The sequence below is a fragment of the Pyrgilauda ruficollis genome, unplaced genomic scaffold, assembly GCF_017590135.1.
Source record: "Pyrgilauda ruficollis isolate IOZ18807 unplaced genomic scaffold, ASM1759013v1 scaffold3, whole genome shotgun sequence".
Taxonomy (NCBI): Eukaryota; Metazoa; Chordata; class Aves; order Passeriformes; family Passeridae; genus Pyrgilauda; species Pyrgilauda ruficollis.
Genome location: NW_024524377.1, coordinates 18,398,422 through 18,413,336, shown reverse-complemented (window position 1 = coordinate 18,413,336; position 14,915 = coordinate 18,398,422). Strand labels below are relative to the sequence as shown.

Below are 14,915 nucleotides of genomic sequence, written 5' to 3'. Positions count from 1 at the left end.
GGGCGGGGGGGGCGGGAGGGAGAGAGAGAGAGGAAAGGCGGGCGGCTGTGGCGGCGGATAATGATGGCGTGGTGTGTGTGGCCGCTGGGCGGCTGGGAACGCTGAGGGGAAGGAGGCGGCAGGACCCCCGCCCCCAGGTAGGCTGGCTCGGAAAGTTTGGGGTGAGGTACCGGGGCGGCTCCGCTGCGCGCCCCGCAGGCCCCGCGGCGCAGAAGCGCCACCACGGGGAAGCCCCAACTTGGGGCCGAAACTTGTGGCTTCCCCCGTTCCGGGCGGCGCGGGGAGCCCGGGCCCCTCCGTCCTGCCCGGCCGCGGTGCGTGCGCCCGGTCCGGCCCGGGCCCGGCCTCCCCCGGGCGGCAGGAAGGGCTGGCGCTGCCCTCCCCCCCCGCCGCCCGACCCGGCCTGGCCTGGCCCAGCCCGGGACGGCCCTTAGCGGAGGGGCGGCAGCCGGAGGTTGTGGGGGGGCCGCCCGCCGCCGCATCCCCCGCCAGAGCCGTCAGGTCGGTGCCCAGGGAGCAGCTGGGTCCGCGCGTCCCGACCGACACAATGGGCTTTATCCCGCAGAGAGGTCTTGGGCTGCGATTCCCACCCCGAGTTTCGGATTCGTGTCACACACCGGCGAGGCCCCGAGTTAATGGAAACTCTCTGTCTCTCTGCAGATGGCTTTCCGGATACCGCCATCCGCGCTGGGGATAACTCCCGATGTGGCCATTCACGGGCTTTGATTTCTTTCTCTCCACGTAGCGTCCCCTGCGTTCCATTTCAATGCGAACAGTGAGGCTGACTGAGTGAAAGGCTGCTTTTGGGATCTTCTGTGGGATCTACACTGCCTGGTGTTGGAGGTTGGAAGCTTTGTGCTAGGGAATCGTTCTTTCCGTTCTTCTTAAGGATTGGAGGGAGCTTTCTCTTCAACAATGATGAAAACCGAAGGCAAGGGGGAAAGGACATTAAGAAGTGCTTCTCCACACCGAAATGCTTACAAATCTGATTTCCATACTATCAAATGCTCTTTTGATGGTGTAAACAATCCTGACAACTCTTCCAACAAAACAGGCTTGCATCAGAAGCTGAGCACCTCTTCCAATGGAGGGGGAAGTGACCCACACAGTCGAGGCAGAGCTGCTACTTACGGCAACAGAGTACACAAGATCAAAAATATGTTTCTGCAAATGGGGAGCTCTTCCTCTACAACCTGTTGTGAAAGCAATCCACCTGCTGAGACTAAACTGATCAGCCGGGCAACGGCAGCAGAGTATGGATCTTCCCCAGGTAGTCCATCTTTTCTCGTTGTACAAAAAAATAATCTTCTTAATGTAACTACCAGCCCCAGTGGCAGTCCTGTGGATTCATTGTCCATGTCTTCTGCTTCTGACAAAGTCATCCGTAGCAGTGACGAGGCAGACTTGGACAAAGTAGCCCTGGCAGAAAAATTTTCAGAGACCAGGAAGCTCTTTGAGAGAAATATAAGACAGCGGAGCTCAGTGGACAGATACTCCCCCGGCAAAAGTGAAAGAAGTGAAGATAAGAGGAGACATGGTTCAGCTTCTGATTGCAGCAATGTGGTGGACCACTTTAGTTTTAATACAGAAGCAAGTCCTCCAGTTACACTGGAGAAAGCTGAAAATCAAAGTAATGAGGAGTTGAAGCAGCAACATGCTAATAGTGGTTCCAAATCTTCCTTCCTGAATGCAGGGCCCATTTCTAGGAGGCTGGAAAGCTTTCTAGGTGACAGTGATACTGAAGAATCCAAAGAAACTTCCAAAAATGATAGTTCTCCAAATCAGGACCCTTTGAGAGGCCAGCAGACTTTGAATTCGTCTGTTATTGCTGAAGGATGTCTGGAGAAAGGTGCATTCCCCAAAGTGCCTGAGATCTACAGAGATGAGCCAAGCAAGGCCCTGGGAAAAGACAAAAGAGAGCAACTGGTACTGGAGAGAAGCCCTTGGAATATGGGCAGTGTGCCTGCTCAAGAGGCTCAGCAGATATCAGATAGTGTTTGCTCCTGGGTTTCTCCCACAGAGGTGACTTGCACAGAGCTGGTTGCACAAGATGAAACCTCAGGGCATGGAAAAAAAGATTTGGAGAAAGATCACATTGATCAGGAGAATCAGAAGCTCGTATGTGATATACAGGAAGGGAAGAGAAGCGACTATGCCTTGGAAGTGGTAGAAGAGTTTACAGATGGCAGCAAGACCAGTTGGGAAGAAGAAAGAGATGGGGTGTCTGTAAGAGATGGTCCAGTTACACAAGTTCAGGATGTTCTAGAGCAAGAAGAGGATACTGAAGAAGAGGAGCAAGTGTTAGAAAAGCAAAGTGAGGACTTCAGTGATTTTGGAATAGAGAATGCAGCTTTTGATGATGACAGGGACACAGAGCCAGAAAACCAAGAGCCTGAAGGCAAAGAAATTTTAGAGGGAGAGGAGGACTATATGTATGACAGCGAATATGAGGAGTTTCCTGGGCTTTCTGAAGAGGAAGATCCAGCACCAGACCGAAAAGTCAAGTTCTCAACAGCTCCTATCAAAGTAAGTACATTTGAGTTTTCTTTTTTCTTTTTAAATTGTTTTGCAGTCAAATTACAGCTGCTTCATAAGACAGTATAGTGAAGCACATGAGATTTTACTTGCTGGACTTTTTCAGGAGCAGATGTCTTTTAGGAGCAGATACAAACACCTTGACCTTTAATACTTTATTTTTTTTTTAAATTGAGGCATTGCATTAGGAATTATTTTCAGTTTTCCTTTTGGCACAAAAGTTAAAAAAAAATCCAAACAAATCAACAACCCCCTCCCCCCCCAAAAAAAACTTACATATTCAACTTCATACTTGCTTATGGAATTAACTATAAGAAAGTATCAAATGACTGGTTCTTGTATTTTAAGATTCTAGAATTGTCTCCAATAATAACCGTATATGTGTTGTTTGGTTCTAATACTGGTAGGTGAATAAGCCTTATGAGTGTTTACATGATTATTTTGAAGTTACGAAGTTGCAGAAGTGAAAGTTAGAGGGCAGACTGGCTAATGAGGAGTAGTGTAAGTTCTAACTTTAACAAATTTAAAAGATTTGTGGGTCTGATCTTCCTCCACCAAAAATACCCACAAAATAAGTTGCTCCACAACTCAGACTATGTTTACCCATAGTCTCTTGCAGACTTGAATTATTCTAGTCTTTGTTTAACTTTGGAAGGAGAATTGGGAGACATGGACAAGGATGGAATGGGGGACTGTACAGACCTTCCTCAGCATGCATCTCTTCTACTATCACATGACTGAAATAAATAATTTTTAATAAACAGCTTTTACACTTTGTTCGTAGAGTCAGGACTCACTTTAGTGATCAGAGGGATGTAAAAATTCTGTTGACTCTTGAATTTCCCACAGCAGAGAGTTGTAATTTCCCAGTTTGCGAACACACAACAGTGCTGTACCCCAGAAGATGTTTTGATTGTGGCAAAAAAATTTGGCAAAATGTGAGTTTTGTTGCGTGTGGGTTTTTTAATAGTCTCTCCATAGACAAGCTGACTTTATATGGCTTTCTTCTCGTTGATGTTGCTTTAGTGGTGACCTGGAGCAGTGAAGGGGAGAGTGCTGCTATTGAAAACTGCATAATGAGTCTGGTTAGGGCTGGGAGAGAGCCAGAGGGGCATCAGTCCATTTCTACGTGCATTTGTGCGCTCAATATCTGAGCAAAGTGCCATGTAGAGTCTACTGTAAATGTGTTAAGTGACTTCCTGCTGTAGGCAGGGTTTTACTGATCATTGCTGATACCCTGCTGGAACGGTGGCTGTTAACAGACTTTTGCCTTCTTTGCTGTGTCTATGCCAGACATAGTTGAAAGCCCTAGTAGAAATCTCAGTGCCAAGTGTGATGGTAGCTCTTGTGTAGACAAAACTCAGGTTTTGGTAACAAGCACTGTTCAACTATAGCTGCTTCTCTGAAAGCCACAGGAAGCAACCTGTCTCAGATTGTCATTTACACAATCAAGAGATGAATGGTTAGAAGCAACTGGTAGCGGTTTCCTATGAAAAATAACATAGTTCTTGCCATAATGTCCTGCTTGGATTGGATGAATAAACTGTACTTAATAGCAATAGGGTTATTGAGATACTTTTTAAGGCCCTTAAATTGAAGCTTGTGATACTTGCCTTCCTTTATCCCCTTTCAGTGAAACTTGACTGTATCTTTCCCACATTGGGTATAGAGATCTCTTTCTGCATGTCATTTTCAATAGGTTTTCCCTCTTTGTTCCTTTTGCCTAAGCAATGATTTCTGTTCCCATGTCTGCCTTTTTGCTTCATGTTTTCTGTGATAATTAGTGGGAATAAGTCCTGGTTATATGATTTATGGGATTTGTATTCTCTAAAATAAAGAATTCCAATTTTTTATGCCTACCCAGAACATTCTTTAGTTCTGTATTTTTAATATCTCAATAACTTTTTAGAAAAATCCCAGTTTTACCCCACAGAAGGAAATCTCTCCATCTTTCTTCATAGATTTTGGTGCATCTTGAATTGGAAGAGAAAAAAAAACTCAGTGGTAGCAAAAAGATTATTCCTGATCCCTACCACAGCTTAGAGCAGTGCCATAGTGAGAAATGTACCCTAGTAGCTTCTTTTTTCAGCTTTATTTAGACTAATAAGTTTGATTAAAATGTGAGTGCTATTTTTGGTCATTCATAGCCACTAGAGAAGGTCTGTGATTCTTCTTCTCACAGATGCTCCTGAGAGAGGCCAGGCTGCCCTTGCATTCTTGCTGCTTTCATTCTGAATCTCTAGTGATGACAAAGAAACCATCTGTGTCTCTTGCAGTTGCTGTTTAGCAGGTATCTGGTAGAGGTGAAGGATTCAAAGTGTTCAGAATTGGCAAGAGAAATCACATTCTCATATCTGCAGCATTCTGCAGTGATGGAGCTTTGACCATTGTATTTCAAATATGCAAAAGGGAGGTTGGATAGAATTTAAGGCACCTTAAAAATAGATTTTATACTGCTACAACAAAGAGAATTTGACTAATATTTCTGTTTCAAAGCTTTTGGTCAGTTGTAATATTGGCAAGGTCTTTGGGTAAAACGAGACTGTAGAGCTCTCAGGGGGTGTATAAGGTAGCTAACACTGTTAGCGCTCCGTCTGACCTTGGTGGAGGTCTGCAATTGTTGACATCTGTAGCAGGGCTTGAGAACATAATTTGATCTGATAATTTCAGGAAAGATGGAACATAATTGCGCAAATACTCTGTTATTTTGTGTTGTCCTGTGCCTGTGAAAGCAAGCACAGATGAGACTTTTTAAAAGAAGTGTTTAAATTCCGTAGAAGCTGTTGATAAACAACATATGGGATTTTTTTACTTGCTGTGGGTGACCAGAATAAGTCCTGCTGCTATTTGATCTTTCCAGATCCCGGGGAACATTTTATCTCAGTTCTTGTTTTCCTGGAGTAGCTTAGAGAGTGATACAGTACGGTTATTAGCAGAACTTCACAAAGTTATGTGTTATGGTACATGAGCAATTTTTAGTCTCTTGTTGCCACATATGAAGCCAGTAAGGAATGTAAAGCACACTGAGCAGTCCAAGGTATTTGCAAGGGAACTGAATTTGCCTTTGTCTAAAAGTTTTATGAGTAAACTGTGTAAGCAATCAGCATTACACACAATGCAAATAACATCAGGTAATTCTTCTGTCATCTCTTTATATTTCATTTTGCCTTTGTAATGTAGACATTAGCTTGCTGTTGGTTATGAGATTACCTTGAAAGGCTTTAATTAACATAAATGTAATGACTGAGTGCTGTTTGATGTTTGTAATTTTGAAACTTTCTGTTTGGAAAACAAATGCATGTTTTCAAATTGATTTATTGAGATGTTTTCTCCTCTGACTGTGTCAAACTTTGTCCTCCAAGCCTTTAATAGCTCAGTGACTAACTTCTGCAATGATTTATGATCCTTAGAAATTCTGTAGTTCAGGTAAGCTGAAAAGATAGTACAGCTGCTGCTGCTGTTTGCTTCTGTTTACTTATCGTTATCTAGTTTATGTTACATGGGAGTGTCTGTTCCCAGCTTTTTGTGAATAGTAATATATTTTGAGCTGCTTTAGTCAAGAAAACAGTTTAAAAAATAAACAGAACAAACCCCAAACCTTCATAAAGGCATTACTTTTATATTTGTCACAGCTGAGCATAAATTTGTTTCATAAGGAAACTAGGAAACTGAAAGCAGTTTCATGTATGTTGTCCTAACCAGTCTAGTTTCAGCTGCTTCTGAGAAAATATGGGAATCCTTCATAGTATTGCCATTTGTCTTGCACATCACAGTAAAGCTGTTTTATGTATAGCTGGCACAAATGGTGGTGGTGTTCAGCCTTTCCTGCTCAACATTTTTCGTACAAAACTACTTACTGTGGAAGTTAATGAAGAACTAAATGAAGATAACCCTTGAATTAGATTTTCACAGCATACCTGCACATGCTTTTAGAAGATGCACAAATTTTCTAGATCAATGTGTAGGCTCTCGTTTTAACACAATGTTGTGGTGTAGTGCTTAGCTTCATACAGCCTCTGATATTTGAACAGTTTGCTTGTGTACTTACGATGTCATACACAAAAAGGACTATGAAATACACTGCCTGGTTGAAGATACCCAAACCCTGGAGTTTCTTCAGGAATTAGAGAAGTGATGGCTGGTCAATTGTCAGCCATTGCTCAAGCACTTGTGTAAAGTACTTCTGTGGCATTAAGAAACAAGTATGTGATGTGGGTGAGGGTTCATGAAGGAAAATGGAGATTTGATATGAGAGTAGATTTAAACAGAATTTACTTATATGTGGGAATTAATTTTTTTTCTTGACAGAAATAATATAACTTTGGGATCTTTTCCAATACAATTTGCTTGTTTAAAGTCATAGATTTTAATTGTTTTGAAGCTCTGTTTATCAACATCATGACATTCGTAGTGTAACATCAAAACACCTTCTCTTCATATTTTCATCTCAGTCTCTCCACGGTGCTTTTTGGTGACTTTTAACAAAAAATAATTCTGTTTTGTTCTGTCTGCATCTGAGAGTATGGCATTCCTGCAACTTAACAGTATGAAAGATTAAAAACATGGATAATAACTGGAGGAAGAAGGTATATATTTTCACACACATTTGAAAATACTTAAATTTTTTTGGGGGTGTTTTTTTTGAGAAAAGATAATCTTTAAACCTTTATTAAAAGTTCAGTCTTCATATAAGTAAAATGTTTTCTAAGTGTTTATTAAGCCTAAATGTAACACAGGTAAGCCTGTAAGAAGGATTAAATGCAAAGTTCTGTGTCAAATCTTTCTGGTGCCTTTATGGTCCTTGTTTTTTGATGCTGTGATGTTGTGATGGTTGTTCAGCTCTTTCAACTTTTTCAAGGAAAAAAGCTCTTTCAACTCATGCTGTCTTTGGCTTTTTTTTCTTCCTTTTTTAAAATCATACATCTGGTTTGATTTTTAGTAAATGTTTGATATGTAAGTTTTACAATAGTAGATTGATTTGGCATTTCAGGAGTCTTTGGATGAGAGTCCTGTGCCAGGACATGAGGCTGTAGATCAGAAATCTGAATTGGAACAGAAAAAGTAAAGAATTTCTTTTCATATTCTGGCTCACTGCTGGAGCAGCTTGACTCTTTACATTAGTATCTCAGTGTATTTCTGACTGAATTATTCTGTAGATGCAGTTAGACAACATACCAACTGACCTGCTTAATGTATTTGATTATGCTAGAAAACTATAGAAAAATAAGAGAATGTTGAGGTTATATAGATCAGGTGAGGTTATCACCTGCCTGTCCTCACTGTCCTTTCAGTCCCTCCAGCTTCTAACTTCTAGCAATTTCACCTGGATTTATTAGGAAGGAGAGAGGAATTTTAAAAGGTGCTTTAAAAATACTGATTGGTTTGTGGAAAATTAGCACTTGTATCAGAGGTGCATATTCATGGCCTCACTGATGACAGGGCTGCAGTTTTAGTTGAAGTTACTTGTTCTTTTTGGCTTAGCATTAGCTGATCACTACGTATTCCCAGCCTGCATCCCCAGCCTTCGCTGTCTTTTACTGTCAGAATAGGTGTGGGGAACAGGAGGGAGAAAAGGAGGTGAATATGAGGCACTTGAGGGTTTCGTGGGAGATGGTTAGAAGAAACACTGAGGAGATGGTGGAGGTCAGCCAAGATAAGCAAATTTATAGGAGACAAGTTCAGTAGCTCAGCAGTTGAAGTGCTGGAAGATTCAGTGTCTTTTGATGATTAGTGTTGCTGGTATGTGAGAATACATATCCTAGCCAGGTAAAAAGTGAACCAGAAGTAGCTGAAACTTTATTGCAGTTTTCCTCTGGAGAAATGGAAAAATAAATTATCCCCTTTCCATATAATTCTAACAAAAAGAAAGGTGAACACTAAGAAGGACATAAGTGAAAAGATGCTTGCCTGCATTATCTGAGTATGTATTTTGTAATCGTGAGATCATGAGGATTGTGCAGAGGTTTTTACAGGGTTCTTACATTTTTATTTAGTAGGAAGGTATTATGCAATATGTCAAATATCTTATTTTTCAGACATTTTCTTTCATCACCCTCTAATGTGACTTGACATAGTGAATTGACCCTTCTTTTTAGAACTGGGGTATCGATCATTGCTAAGGACAGTATTAATGCAGATTAGTTAATTGAGTTGATCTGGTACCCCCTGATGACAGGGTTATTTTGTTGTTTCTTCTAAGGTCTTCAGAATACAGGTAGACTATTTTTGTGTTCACTGTTATTCTTTTGAAGTTCCCCATAGTGATTTGTTTGCTGTTTAAATTTGGTCAGGCCAAGATTTTTGTTTTGGTGAATGCTAAATACATACATGTGTATCTATGTTGATCACCAGGCGTGAACTGTTGGTACCAAGACACCTGTGAAGTTTACAGAGGTTCATAATTGAATCTTTCTCTTTATACAAATATATAGCTTTCAGAAGCTAAAATATTTTTGGTGCTCCCTTTTATGTGGTATTTTGAGTATTTTTTCTTCTTCTGGTCATATGCTACTTATTTTGGATCGTTTCAGTCTCTTTGTCAGTCAGAGAGCATTGCCTCGAGTTGCTGGAGGAATACAGCCAGGTCACAGCAGAGCTCTTCTGCAGATGGAGATCATGGATTGTTTCTGAACTTCTCTGAATATCTGAAATGAAATAAAATCAGTGCTCTGCTTTTCTTTGTCTTCAATATTTCTTCCACTGGGATACAAAAATTAAATACCTGAAAGTGTTTCTCCTTCTCAAGTAGTTAGCATGACCTGACTGAAATAGATACTGTATTGTGTGTCTTATTCTTTAGCAGGCTACAATGTTTAAGCTCCTGCAGTAGAAAACAGAACTAAAGAATAAATTTTACTGGTTTTATTGAGAATTAAGTAGAGAATGAGACTGATAAAAAGCAGGTTTATTTATGATGACATTGTCCATATGAAATGGTTTGTATTGTAGATCTGAAGCAAGACTGCACTTTTGTTTTTATGTAAACTGACTTGGTTGGGCTTTTGATTAAGTCATACCAAGCTGCGATACCTAGGACTTAAATGTGCAAAGCCTGCCTGTCTACCTGGTTAGTAACAGAAATTGCTCTCTTGAGTGTAATTGTTTTTAATATCAATCTTTAACAGTTGCCAGCCGCTCTGAAAACTTTTTGAAGAGTAAAGGTGTGAGTATTTAAAAAGTCAAATTAAATATGGTATTTTTCTTTGCTCGTTCTATGATTATATAGCCTGAATTGAGTTAGATCGGATATAGGCAATTTTTACTTAAGATGTACAAAGTAGTGCTAGTAAAATACTAACCATGTAACTCTTGGAAGTAGGGGGAAGAATAGGATAGGAGTAGCAAGATGTCTACTTGAACAGAAGAGGGAGAGAGTAAGAGAGAACTGTAAAAGGTGTACATTAGGCTTCAGTCTTACTTCAGTGCTGCTATTTCAAATGGTTATTCATGGGCACTTCACATTTTGCCAGGCATCACAAAGGCCTCAATTTGGAAAGCTGAAACTGTTTGCTGCTGGATAATTTTCCCTGAGCTTTAACTTATGTTTTGAATATTTGGCTTTGTGGAATGTCAGTAAACAGGCACGTCCAAGCGCAGGTGAACCAAGGGTTGTGGTGCTGGCTGGGTGTGCTCCAGGCAGGGCATCAGTGACACTGCAGGGCCTCTCTCAGATGTTCAGTGTTGCTGTAACTGCCTGTGCAGGTGTTGTGAGGCTCCCCAGCAAATACTGCAGGATTATATGAGAACTTTAAAGTGATGTTGATGTTGCTTCCATTCTAATTAGTTGGAAGTTCTTCTGGGCAGTTCCTGATTTCCTCATCTTACTGTTTAATTTACTTTTGTAATGTTCTGCTTTTCATTAGGCACAAACAAATCTGTATACTAGAAATGAATGTTGGAGTGGAGGTTTTTGGACAGTGTTTTTTTAGTCTGCAGCATTTTCATGCAAGCACATGGTAAATTAGTGTTTGCCCTCTAACTAATTAATATTCTTCTGAAAGTAACATATTTAAGTAGACATTCTTCTGTCCTGTGAAGAGTTTGAAGCATGTGAAGGTCATTGCTGTTTTTCTGTGATAATGCTGTTTTCTGTGTTAACACTAAGATGATATAACAAATTTTTAGTTCTGTAATAGTTACAGGAACTGAACAATAGGATCTTTCAGACAGGCTCTGTTAGTGTTTTTTGAATGCTGGTCTTGTCTCGAGGGTGTCTAGATAAGCATCTTCATAAAATATGTGAAACCAAGTTTTGCATTCAAAAAGTGTTTCATTTTTCTGGTGTGAAGAATGTAGCTAGTTTTCTCTCCAGATAAATATATACGCTGTTCAAGCACTAAGTATGTTTGAAAATTAACCATTATGTGTCGTAACAATTTAATTCAAATAATTCTTAAAAATTCAGCCTTCTATCAGAACTTTTTTGATTCAAATTAATTGTATTCATTCTGAAGGAAAAAGGTTTTAAGTAAAAAAAAACAAACCTTTTCAGACAGCATTTTGCCATTTGTTAGCTTGACAGGGTCCAAAAGTTATTATTGTTAGGGTAACCTTCTTGATATATAACAAGCTATGGTAAAAGGCTTGTGAAATTTACATGGTTTCCACAGTAAAATTCATCTCTTTCCCCTGTGTTGAGCCAATAACTTGTGTTTGCTGAAGTATATATTTTAAAAATACCAGTCGTGGTACTAATAATTTTTAAATCTGTAGCTAGCAGTGGTTTCTGAATAGTAAGATTAGAATTTCTTTTGTCTGTAATGCATTTGATTCAGTGACTAAACCCTGCCAGTGCAGGGATGAACATGTTTAGCTTTCTCATCAGTCTTCTAAACTGTGAACTTACATTATTTATTATCCACGTTTAAATGTTACTTTTGCTACTTGGCAAGAACAACTTGCTGACCAGTCCTGTATTTTCTGTATTAATATCAACATTTTTTTCTCTCTCATAAAAGATGAACACAATGTTATGATTCTGCATGTACGCAATAAAAATTTCTGTACTCTACCCTTGACTCTTCAGTCATAGTTTTTGTAGTGTGCTTTTGCTTTTCTTTCTGTTTTTGCAGTGTTTGGCTTCTGGTTATAAGTTTTACTTGTCTTCTGTTCTTTGTAAATTATTGTTCTTCCTCAAAATTATTTTTCTGAAGTTTGGAGAGGGGTGCGTTGTTCTTACTATTTGGAAATGGGGCTGTCTTCTTTTAATTGTGAGGTTATGGTTTTTAGAATATTACCCAAATGTTCTCATACAGTTTTCAACTGTCACTTTAAGACAAAAGTATGAATTCTTTCTCTTAGTGAATTACTCAGAATTGATTTCAAATAGGCTTTTCTTAGAAAGGTAATAATGCATAAATATTAGGATTCTTCGTTTGCATAGATATGTATATGCCATTATTTTATTTATAGCAATTATAAACATCACTGGAATTTAAGCGACCACTAGATTTAAATTCTATTATCCGCTCCTGGTAGATGAACAATTCCTGTCATCAATTTTGTATAAAATTGAGCAAATTCCATGAGATTCTAAAACACAATTCTGTTACTTTTAAGTTGGAAAGTAATAAATCATTTTTAGAAGTTCCAAAGATATTTTAATGCTGGTGGCCTAAGGCTTGCAGTGTACATAATGCTGTTGTTATGGTGCAACTTTGCTTCCCCAAATTTCTAGCACTTCATAGTGTTGTGCAAGGAACAGTCATACCTGTGGTAATGTCATTCTTCAGTAGATAGTAACTACTTGTATCATCTTCTGCTCTGGTAGACCACTAGCAAGTTCCTGTAAGAACTAAGAAAATACAGTTGTCACTGTATCCAAAATGAACTACTGCCATTCTCCACATTTTGCTCAACCATTTGATAGTTAAGATATCTTTTTTATATTCTAGTCATGCTGTTAATACTAGATTATATGCATATGAATTTGTACTTTTTTTTCCATGCCTTGGTATTTGATTTGCCCTCAAGAACGCAGATATTCTCAATAACAAGTTATCATTTATCCACTCATGAACTTCCTTTTTATTATTAATTTAAAATTCATCTTGTTATAATTTGACTATGTTTTTGGAAATGCTACTTCTTCTCTTGGGATGAAAAATAAACAAATTAGGCCAATCTTGTTCCAAAGGGTGAACAATGCTTCATTAAATGCTTCTGCTGCATATCCTATTTAGTGATTTGGAGGCTGAGGAGGGTGATTAATTTAAAGAACTTGGCCACCTTTTTTCTGATAGTAGTAGAATAAGACCATTTAGATGGTTTTCTTTGTCTGTTTTGCAGATTATTTCTGTAAAGTTCATGGAAGACATACTGTAAGTGTGACCCTTGTTGTCTTTCTGTGTCCAGTTGTTGCCTACTGGTATCTGTATGACAATCACAAGGAGTTTATTTATTAACCTTTATGCAAGACTTAGGAATAACCGCTTCTACGAAGGTTCTTTTGTTGTGGAAGACATAAGATTTCTGAGAGTGGATTTCTTCCTTCCCTTTCAGCCAAGTGTATCTAATCTTGCTTGCTTACTGGACTGACTATATGGCCATGCCACTTTTCTGTAGTAGGTGTTTTGCAGGGTTTGGGAAGAGTGTGTGAAACTGATGTCAAGTTGTAGTCTGAAGGTGATGCAGTAGGCTCCACACGTGAAATACTGAATTATATTGGTTGCATTTTGATAATCTGTTTCAATGACCATTTTTTGGTGTCTGAAGCTGCTGCTCTGCAGAGCTAAAGCTGTATACTAGTGAATGTAAATTCACAGGGAAAATGTTAATTACAGTTAATGCTGTGGTATTTCCATGATTGCAGTTACCTGTTTAGGTAGTGTCAGTGGAAAATACAACAGTTGCAATAATATAGTAAGCCAGTGTAAATGAACTTCATGTCAGTGCTGCATGTTTTTGATTAGGGAGATGGCTGCTGCTGCTGCAGCTGCAGTGAGTGTTTTTTGTCTTACAATGATGTAGGATAAAACACTCAGTGCCTGCAAAACATTTAGCAGATAAACCTTATTTTTAAAGATAAAAGAGGGTGTGATATTTTTCCTTTTTTTTCCTAACTTCTTAATTTAAATACAATTAATGAACATGCTGATATGTAAGATTAACCCTGTTACATATAGCTTATTCTTCCTTTCTAGATTTCTGTCTTAATTTGCGTTGTTTGTTTATCTTTTATTTTTAACAATTCAGAAACTCAGCTGGAGTGAATACTAAAAATAGTAATGTATGTAGCAAGGCATTTCCTTTTCCTGGGAAACTGCGTGATTCCCTTGCAAAATCAGAAAACTACATCTGTTTGGAACACTGCAATTGGCAGATGGTGTGGGGGGAGGGAAGAAGAGAGGAAGGATTTGGTGGAATGTAGTCCTAATAAAAAAAGTCACACATATCAAAGAGGAGCTGACTGATTTCTTTTAACTGTTTGGTGCATTTGCAAGATAAAATCTGTTAGTAATTGTTTTGAAACTTAAAATGTTACTTCTGTGCAAGCTGGAAACTGTGTGACAGCAGCAGTATTTATTAAATTGATGATTGTTTAGAAAATGAGATCTCTGAAAATAACACTTTAATTTCCTTACGGATTGTCTTTCAATTATATGATGTTTGAAAGGAGGTGAGAAGACATTAAAAAAAGTTTTCTGTTACATTTCTTAGGTTTTCAGTACTTACTCAAATGAAGACTATGATAGACGTAATGAAGAAGTTGACCCTGTGGCAGCCTCAGCTGAGTATGAACTTGAGAAAAGGGTGGAAAAAATGGAAGTGTTTCCTGTGGAAATTGAAAAAGGTGCAAATCAAATCTTGAACGTTTACAAGAGATACTATGGGAACAAAAGATAAAACCATAGCTGTATATTCCTGGAATTTAGGTCTTGAATTTTTGAATGTGTGTCTAGGGTTAGATTTGTCAAAAGTTCTGGTGAATTTAGTGAGTGCTAACCAGACGGGCCTCTACTAAGTGCAGATTGTCATACTGAATTAAAGTTAGGAAGGCTACAAGGCAAAAGGGGTTTAAGTAGTATCTACATATAAAATATGTTCTATTTTTTCTCTTTTTAAAGTGAATTTCTATTATCTTTTGTGTAGAAAGACTTGGAATGCTTTGAAACAACTCAGTTTGCTAACTGTTACATCATATGTCATGCAGCTAATGTTAAATTTTTGAATCCCTTAGGTGACAGGGGTCTGGGCATCAGTATCATTGGAATGGGAGTTGGTGCTGATCAGGGACTGGAAAAACTAGGTATTTTTGTAAAAACAATAACAGATGGTGGAGCTGCTCAGAGGGATGGACGGTGAGTTTTTCATTGAATTGATTATGCTTTTTACAAATTTCCAACTGAGCCCAGTTGATTTCATTAGATATGCTGAATACT

The 14,915-nt window shown here is 38.9% G+C and overlaps 1 protein-coding gene across 2 annotated transcripts in view; it reads left to right on the top strand.

The window, feature by feature from the left end:
- Positions 1-18: 18 nt before the first annotated feature.
- LOC121356549 (neurabin-1-like) overlaps positions 19-14,915 on the top strand; it is a 39,439-nt gene continuing 24,542 nt past the window's right edge. For both annotated transcript variants that reach the window (XM_041473147.1, XM_041473145.1), the window contains exons 1-4: positions 19-137; positions 661-2,526; positions 14,194-14,326; positions 14,714-14,834. In XM_041473147.1, the coding sequence (XP_041329081.1) occupies positions 916-2,526; positions 14,194-14,326; positions 14,714-14,834 (1,865 nt within the window). In that variant the 5' untranslated portion in view covers positions 19-137; positions 661-915. The remainder of the gene's footprint in view (positions 138-660; positions 2,527-14,193; positions 14,327-14,713; positions 14,835-14,915) is intronic.